This window comes from Helobdella robusta (assembly GCF_000326865.2).
Source record: "Helobdella robusta unplaced genomic scaffold HELROscaffold_2, whole genome shotgun sequence".
In the NCBI taxonomy this organism is placed as follows: Eukaryota; Metazoa; Annelida; class Clitellata; order Rhynchobdellida; family Glossiphoniidae; genus Helobdella; species Helobdella robusta.
Window position 1 is genome coordinate 1,577,935 of NW_008704083.1, and position 10,000 is coordinate 1,587,934.

At 33.0% G+C, this 10,000-nt stretch overlaps 3 protein-coding genes across 3 annotated transcripts in view; 2 read left to right on the plus strand and 1 right to left on the minus strand.

Annotated features, from left to right (window-relative positions):
- Positions 1-3,603: 3,603 nt before the first annotated feature.
- Positions 3,604-3,825, plus strand: HELRODRAFT_63872 (hypothetical protein; the record flags this gene model as incomplete). The annotated part of the gene is made up of 1 exon (XM_009017076.1): positions 3,604-3,825. A coding segment is annotated over one exon (222 nt), but the record flags the coding sequence as incomplete, so codon positions are not given.
- Positions 3,826-5,233: 1,408 nt separating this feature from the next.
- On the minus strand, positions 5,234-5,671 carry HELRODRAFT_160056 (hypothetical protein; the record flags this gene model as incomplete). The annotated part of the gene is made up of 1 exon (XM_009017077.1): positions 5,234-5,671. The coding sequence occupies one exon, from the start codon at positions 5,669-5,671 to the stop codon at positions 5,234-5,236; it is 438 nt and encodes a 145-aa protein (XP_009015325.1).
- Positions 5,672-7,856: 2,185 nt separating this feature from the next.
- Positions 7,857-10,000, plus strand: part of HELRODRAFT_136534 (hypothetical protein) — a gene marked incomplete at both ends in the record, with an annotated part of 2,656 nt that continues 512 nt past the window's right edge. Inside the window, 2 exons of the mRNA XM_009017078.1 lie at positions 7,857-8,105; positions 9,073-9,114. Coding sequence (XP_009015326.1) covers positions 7,857-8,105; positions 9,073-9,114 — 291 coding nt within the window. The remainder of the gene's footprint in view (positions 8,106-9,072; positions 9,115-10,000) is intronic.

The following is a 10,000-nucleotide window of genomic DNA, read 5'->3' on the forward strand; positions in this document are numbered from 1 at the left end:
AAATAAGATATATATTTGTACGCTGTTTAGGCAGTCAAACAACCAACCAGCCATCCAGCCAGCCAGCCAGCCAACCAGCCATACAATCAATTGATCAATCAAGCATTCAATTTTAATATCAACCAGTTAGTCAATCAATCAATAATGAATGGATGAATCAATCAATCAGCCAACTGTTTTGAGCCAAGCCAAAAAGCCGAAGCGAAACATTTTTTGACTGATAAACTAAACACAAAAGCAAAAATCAACCAACCATCTAGCCAATCAAACAAAAAACTGAACAAACCAACCAACTGACCAACCAAATGACCAATAAACCAACCAACCAAACCAACTGACCAACCAACCAACCAACAAACAAACCATCCAACCATCCAACCAACCAACCAACCAAACCAATCAACAAACAAACCAACCAACTGACCAACCAACCAACCAATCAACCCAACCCAACCCATCCAACCAGGTTATCCAGACAACATACATAGCATAGGCTGGATGGACCGGCACCCAAAAGAATGGACATCGGATGACGTTTTTGACTGGATAACCACCTTAGAAGGCCACAGGCAACTGGACATAGAGGATGTAAATTTGGAAAATTTTAAAGGAATTGACGGCAGCAGGCTCTGTAGCATGGGAGTTGATGAGTTCCTAAAACGAGATCCCAATAACGGAGCCGCCATTTTCTTCCTAATTACGGATTTGTCGAAAAAATGTTAGAGTTTTTATGTTTTATTTGGCCATCGAATTTTATCGGACGAAAAATATTTACTACTGCTACTACTACTACTACTACTACTTCTACTGCTACTTTTACTACTACTACTACTACTACTTCTACTGCTACTACTACTACTTCTACTACTACTACTACTATTACTACTGCTACTACTGCTACTACTACCATTACACTGCTACTACTACACAGTTTATTTCATCTGCCAAGATGACTACTGGCCCGAACTGGACGAGTCGTGTTTCAAAGACATCCTTAATCTAGATTGTAAGTTCACTTTTAAAATAATAATAATAAAACTTAAAAAATCGTTTTGTCATTCATTTCTCTATATAATACATATATAACACTTAGGCATGTATGCAAATCTATACATTATTTTCGTCAGTCAGTCAGTCATTCTTTCATTCATTCGCTCTTTTATTCATTCATTCATTCATCTTACCATTAATTCTGTCACTCACTCGATTAATATTAATTCATTGGTTTTTTCAATCAATCAATCAATTCATTCACTCGTTTTTTCAATCAATCAACCAACCAACCAATCAGCAGCGGATGAGTGCATATTCTCTTTCGCCCTGCCAAACATATCGACATTCATGTCAACTACTCCGACTTCCGATCCGGACGTCCCGGACAACATTCCGTCGGTGGTGACTTCGTACCTTTCCCCGCCAATTTCACCGACGTCATCGGCCAGCAGCAGCAGCAGCAGTAGTGTTGCTTGCAGAGGGCAGACGAGTAAAAACAAAATGGCAACATGGTCAATGTTTGACCATGGATATGAATCGGCCAGTAAGTGTTTGTTATTGTTATTATTATTATTATTATATTATTATATTATTATATCTTAGATAGTCTTTTTAATTATTATTATTAGTATTATCTGCTTTCTTTGCGTTTTGACAGAGTTTGATTTACAGAATAAAAATAAAAAGTTATAATAATAAAAAAAATAATAATAATTATTATTATTATTGCAGTTGCTATAATATCATTCAGTCACATAAATCTTATAAGTTCTTGTTTATGTTCATAAATCTAAAAAAATTTTTAAAACACGATAATTTATTTGAGGCTTAATGTTCAATATACGGACAATAATAATTTTGTAATGTTAACAAAGAGCACACACACATACACACACACACACGCACACACACACACACACATACTCACGCACGCGTACACACATTCACTATGTGTCCTTGTTTGACAATCAAGGTTAATGACATGATGTTACCAATACAATGATATACGGTAAAATACAATACTCCACAGAACTTAAAGAGAGAGAGAGAGAGAGAGAGAGAAAGAGAGAGAGAAAGAGATTATTATAGAAACACAATAATTCGTAACATGATTAATGATAATACTATAAATATTAATGCCGTACAATTAAAGTTACAATCAGTAATTAATTAATTATTATCGTTGTCATCGTCATCATCATCAACGTCATTATTATTACGATTACTAATATATTAATAATACTATTAACGATTACTGATAATGTAATAAGTAATAATAGATTAATGAGAATTCTAATTAGGAGGTAATTATGTTAATTATGAGAGGGGTATATAGATATACTAATTTTATATATATATATATATATATAGAGAGAGAGAGAGAGAGAGAAGAGAGAGAGAGAGAGAGGAAGATAGAGAAAGAGAGAGGGAGAGAGAAAGAGAAAGAGAGAGGGAGAGAGAAACATTACGTACAAAACCATTACTAACAATGAATGTGATATAATAGCTATTAATAACGACATAATTTCTTGATAAGATATAGAGATAATCGTAATAATAATAATTATTATTACTAATTATAGTTAATTATAAGTATAATATTGTATATAATTATAATATGTATAATAAACAACATAGATAACAATAATTAATAAACAACTGTAACAGTAACAGCAGTAAGCAACAACAAAAAACATACAAACAAATACAATACTATTTTTACTACTACAACTGCTACTACTACTACCACTACTACTATAATAATAATAATAATAATAACAATATTATTGAAAATAATAATAAAAAATATGAATAAAAATAAATTCTTCTCTATACGTTTCGACAGACTCACCTGCTACTAGCTCTGACCATGGATCCGCAGACCACATGGAATTATCTCACTGTAACAGTCCCGATCCCGTTTCTTCCTTATCCTCTCCTTCCTATGTCCCATTTTCTTCCTCTTCTTCCTCTTCGTCGCCATCTTCTTCTACCTACTCTTCTGAAACTTCTTCCGGCAGAAAATCGAAGCCAAAAGGCGCGAAATTTACTCAGTCGAAGACGAAAACTATCGTGAAAAGACCAAAAAGTAATTATTATTATTATTATTATTATTATTTATTTATTTATTATCACTGTTATTTCTATTATGATTGACATGCGTCTGAATTTAGGAGATAATAAAACACATCATCAGCGCCAGCAGCTCGGTTCAGTTCACTTCAGTTCGGCAATTATTTTTTAGATTTAAAAAAAACTCCTACGTCAATTTATTTATTTTTTTGATTAAATTATTTTTAAATTTTAAATTAAGAGTGAAATAATTTTATTTATTTATTTTCGGATCCGTTCGTATTACTTAATGATGGAGATGATGATGGTTTGCTTGTTTTTTTCTAATAATTTCTTTCATTTTTGTCTGTTTGCTTGGGTTTTTTCGCTAAAATTGGGATCATCTATTCATTCGTTTGTTGGTTCATTCAGTCATTTTTTCATTCATTCAATCGTTCATTCATTCGTTTATTCAGTCATTCTCTCATTCATTTGTTCATTCGTTTGTTTGTATGTTCATCGTTTGTTTGTCCGTTCGTTCAAAGTCAAAATATTTTTTCTTTACCTCCTGTAGAAACCAAATCGACCCATTTATGGAGATTTATGAGGGACCTATTGGACGATCCGCAGTTCAATCCGGTTTACATCAAGTGGGAGAACAGAGAGAAAGGTGTGTTCCGGATCGTTCCCGGCCAGTCCAAAAACATCGCTAGACTCTGGGGCATGAAGAAAAATAATCCGACCATGACCTTCGACAAGATGAGCCGCTCGCTGAGGTGAGGGTTTGAAATTTTTGTCTTCTGATTTTTTTTGACATTTAATTCGCCATTTTGAGTTTTTTTTGTCTACTTTGTCCTATTTGGAATATTTTATTTAAAAATGTTGATGAAATTTCTGACAGGTGGTGTAGAGAATACGGTTTCCTATCAAGCGTACCTCAAAATGAAGGCTTTCCGAAGAAATTGTGCTTCAGATTCGGCGAGAGAGCCATGAATTGGAACGATTTTTGAAAGGCTACGCTGAATATTCAGTCGAATACCTGTGAAATATTTGCTAAATATTCGCTAAAAACAGCCACAGAATACTCAAAAGCATTTCCAGAATAACATATTTAATTTCTTATATCATTTTCATTGAATTGTTTATATATGTTTTTTTATTTAATAGATGAAAGACGTGTTTAATGATGATTATTATTGTGTAAATATTGTAATTTTTAATGAAAATTGTAAATAAATGAACAAACAGATAAATAGAATTGGCAATTAGCGTCCAACGGTAAGATGAATATATGATGGTATGCGTTGCATTTGACAAATACACACACCCACACGCACACACGCATACACACACACACACTCAGACACACACTCTATAAATATATATATATTATTTTTGCTATAATTTTGTAAAAATTTTAAATGTTAATTATACTTTTCTAGATTTTATATTTAAGATTCATCTATTATTGCGTTTCCATCAGCAAGTTTCATATAGATCTTATTAATCCTTATTTAAAAAAATCTTTCATAAGAATTCCATTACATTCAAGAAGATTTGAATGATAAAATGTTAATATTTTTGATATATAGATTTTTGATATATAGATTTTTTAATATTTTTGATATATAGATTTTTGTTATATGGACCTATATAGATTTATATTCACACACACACACTTATACAGACACACACCCATACACAATAAATTGTATCATTCCAAATGGTTGTATGTACTGTATACATATATATTGCTGTTTAATAAGGTGTTCTCATTACAATGTATATTCTACAACTCAGATGAATATCCAGACAAAGAATGCTGAATAATAATACTTTTTTCATGTTAATTTGTCAAATAATTTTTTTGATAAAAACTGATCAATAATTTACCTTAATTTAAATTTTTCGTAAAAAAATGTCCGGATTAAAATTATGATTATTTGAAATGAATATAGAAATAAATATTCATTTCTTAGATTTTTTTATTCATAATTTAATTGAAAAAACTGAGAACAATTTTGATAAAAAGTTTATTTTACATAACTTTAAATATTAATACTTCATTAATATAATTAATACCTTCAATAACTTTCACCAACCCAGTCGGTAGATGGCGCAAAAACTCGCTCGTTTAAACAGAGAAACATCCCATCCCTCTAAATAAATAGATAATAACTAGATCGAATCACATCATGACACGCGCGTCCTTAGCTCCTTCTCTCATCCTAGCAACCGCACTCAAAATGACGTCATCATCAGCGGTGATGTAAAAGTCGAAATTGTCGTTGCTACCTATTTTGGCGAGACCGAAATGGTTATACCTCTGCCCGTTGACGTTGTTGGCCCCATAGTTGCTTGGATTTGTGTATACTCGGTCGAAATTAACCAAAAAAGGGAAATTTTTCGAACGTTTTCGTCCCCAAATCCTCATCTGTGATTTCGCCCAATCCTTTTTAACCACGCTCGATGGACGTTGAACTAGCTGAGTGCATCTTTCGTTGGTCAGTTGGCTATCGGCAACTTTTTCCGAAATTTTTTCGTCTCGTTGGTCAGAAAACACCCGTGCGATTAAATGTATGTCACTTATTAAAATTATTAGTATGAGTGGGGCTAGTAACTTCATGTTTACCTAATAAGTTTGTAAATGATGATGTTGTTGTTGGTTGTTGTTGGTTGTTGTTGTCGTTGTTGATGTTGTCGTCGTCGTTGATGTTGTTGTTTTTAAAATTATTGTCTTATCAACTGGAATAAATTCTGCAAATATTAACTCTGTGACATTAACAACAATAAAACCCACATCAATCACCACCACCACAACAACAACAACAGCAATGGCATGCATTAATAAAGACATCAACAACAACAACAGCCACAACAACAACAAAATACCTAAAACAATTACATATATAAACAGACCAATGTCAAAAAGGGTACAAAATAAACACACAGGCATCTATCGGCGCAAAATTAAACGCTTTATATACACAAAACGGCGAGAATTATGTGATGACACTTATGTATAAACACACAGACATACATACACACATACATATATATATACACACGCGCACACAGACACAAAAACCATGCAAAAGGAAGATGATTACCGCCTAATTGATATAAAGACAGCTTCCTAAATGACTACAATACGTGAGTTTATTAACAATCATGTATGTATGTATGTATGTATGTATGTATGTATGTATGTATGTATGTATGCATGTATGTATGTATGTATGTATGTATGTATGTATGTATGTATGTATGTATGTATGTATGTATGTATGTATGTATGTATGTATGTATGTATGTATGTATGTATGTATGTATGTATGTATGTATGTATGTATGTATGTATGTATGTATGTATGTATGTATGTATGTATGTATGTATGTATGTATGTATGTATGTATGTATGTATGTATGTATGTATGTATGTATGTATGTATGTATGTATGTATGTATGTATGTACGTATGTATGTATGTGTATGTATGTATGTATGTATGTATGTAAAAATCTACGTTTGTATGAATGTTTGTTTGTTGGTTTGTGTGTATGTGTGCGCGCGTATGTGTGTGTGTGTGTGTGTGTGTGTGTGTGTGTGTATCGATCGTATCATTTAATATACTATTCGTGAACCACGCCCACCCGTCAATCACACTGTCTTTATCAAACATCTCAACCAATCGCAGCACGCGAGGCCTTTAAACCGACCAATCCTGATCGAGGATATGGTTTCCATTTTTAGTACTATTATTAATAAATGATAATATGGATGCGTGATTTGAATCAATGCTTCAGTTGGGTGGAAAGAATTTTTATTAAATTAAGCGCTTCATAAATTATTGTCGGTGTGAATATTTTCATTATTTACTCATTATTATTAATTAATTTTGTCGTCAACAAAAACATCAACCACAACATCAACAACAACATTAACAACAACATCAACATCAACGACAACATAAACAAAGTTGACAAAATGATGCCATTCCTAGACTACGGAACTTTCATCAACTATCCCTCTTACAACAACAACAACATCAACAACAACAACAACTACTACTACCATCACCAATCTCAAAACAACAACAACAACAACTTTTCTGACGTCATCATTCCAGCAGCGACAGCAGCGACAGGTACGTCATCGTCGTCCTTTTTTAAGCAGCACCAACAATACTTTTACGACACCAAGCGTTCCAATTCGACGTCTCCGCCAAGTAATTAAATTTCAACGTAATTAATATTAATGAATTATAATTATAATAGTAATAAATAATAATAATAATAATAATGATACTAAATAAGCAACTCTATCTTAATCATCATCACCACGCCATCATCATCATCTATAACATCATTATGACAAAAACCAAGTGCATGTTATTGTTGTCGTCATCATGATCATGATTATGATTATTATTGTTGTTATTATTGTTATTATTATTATTATTATTATTATTATCCAGATGCATTTTCAGTAAGCCCTCATCATCACCATTATCTTCTGCAGCAACAACATCAACAACAACAAAAACTTCTGCAACAACTCGCACACGGTAAATTACGTCATTAATAAATTATTATTATTATTATTTATTATTGCTGTTGTTATTTGTCGTTGTTGTTATTATTATTGTTGTTGTTATTTTATGTTGTTTCTCTTTCATATCGAAACAACAAAAAAAACAGCAGACAGCCATCTCAGCAACAACATCGTCGCCAGCCACACCAACCCCAACAGCAGCAGCAGCAACAACAACAACGTCATCATCATAGACGACAACAGCCACAACAACGTCAGCAGCCGAAAAGAACGCCGACGAAGCCACAACATCAACAGCGCCTTTTCAGCTCTTCGCGGCTGCATTCCCAATGTACCAACGGATACAAAACTTTCAAAGATAAAGACGCTACGCTTGGCCACTAGCTACATCTCATACCTGATGGATGTCTTAAGTAAGGGAGATAATGAAAATTGTGAGAGTTTCAACGCCGAGATCGTGAGGAATAGTGAGAGTAAGGAGGAGAAGAAGCGAAGGGAGAACGAGGTTTTTAGAATTTTAAAAAAATTTATGTAAAATTTACATAGCAAACCTGGCGTGAAAAACTTCCATTCGTCATGGATGTACACACAAATCTGCACAACTCCACAGTCTATTTTAACAGCAGAACATTGATCACTACGTACAAAGGCATTTGTTTTTTAAATGTATGTATGTGTGTATGTATATATATACATACATACATACATACATGAATGCATTTCATTCATTCATTCATTCATTCGTTCGTTCGTTCATTCATTCATTCATTCATTCATTCATTCATTCATTCATTCATTCATTCATTCATACAAACATATACACATGCATGCACATATACATGCATACATGTTCCATTATATTCGATGTCGAATCATATCATGAAGCACGGTATATATCAAAATTACCATTACTGCTGCTACTACTACTACTGCTGCTGCTACTACTACTACTGCTGCTGCTGCTGCTACTACTACTACTATTACTACAATATTGATAAGAATGATTATGACGATTTTGATGATAATGATAATAATGATGATAATAAATTATCGAAATGCATTCCAATAAACCAACAAAAACAATGTATGTATGTTTGTAATGTGCACCTACACATACATGTATACACAGACACATACATACAAACACATACATCCAAACATACCCAGACTAACTAACAAGTTTGCACACACACATACCATATCATTAATTCTAATTATGGGACTATTAATGAAACTATTAAGATGTCTCACGTATGTATATACATATACATACATATATATATATATATATATATACATACATACATACATACATACATACATACATACATACATACATACATACATACATACATACATACATACATTCATACATGCATACATACATACAATACAACCCCAATATTTATTATGGTGACCTCTGAACCGACCTGTTTATCTTCCTTCATCGTTCAATATCGTGTCAAGTCAAGGACATCACCATGCTCATTGACGATGTATGTGAAACGGAGGAAGTAAGAGAGAGAGAGAGAAAGAGAAGGAGAGAGAGAGGAGAAAGAGAGAGAGAGAAAGAGAGAGATTAGAATAGAACGAAAAAATGTTACGAAAAAATGTTTGAGTTTAAAACATAAAGAAAAGGAACTAGAGAACATAGAGAAAGAAAAAAAGGAGTGATTAAAGAGTAAAAAATTAAACAAAGGAATAAAAGAAAGAGAGAAAGAGAGAGAGAGAAAAGAGAGAGAGAGAGAGAGAAAGTGATAGTAAGATAAGAGTACTGGCATCCACATCACATCTCATTAACATTACAGTACAAGATAGAGTAATGTTGACATTGAGCAGACATGGGTGGGTATTATTGTTTTGTATGTTTTGGTATTTGCAACGGTCATATTTTTGATTTTTATTTTTTTGGTACCTACAAAAACCACACGCACACACACAAAACACACACATACATGCCCACACATACAAACAAACACATTTACAAACAAACATATACAGATCATTCATACAATCTAATTTACAATTGCTGTCACAGCTATTAACAATAACAAAAAGTTGTTAGCACGTCTTAAACTATCGGCAGTCGACATTTAGTCGGCACACACGCACACACACGCGCGCACGCACACACGCACGCACACACACGCATACACACACAAACACACACATCTACATACATTACGTTATGCCGGTTTGTTTATAAATTTATTTAATAAGAGACTTCTGAAAGATCAGGGAAGCAACAGGTGATCTTGTAATGATGATGATGGTGGCGGTGAGGATGATGAGGAAGCTGCTGTTGCTGCTGTCGCCACTGCTTCTGCTAACAATGATGATGATGACGATGACGACGATGATGATGACGATTCTAATAATTTTTAATTTTCACTATTTTAA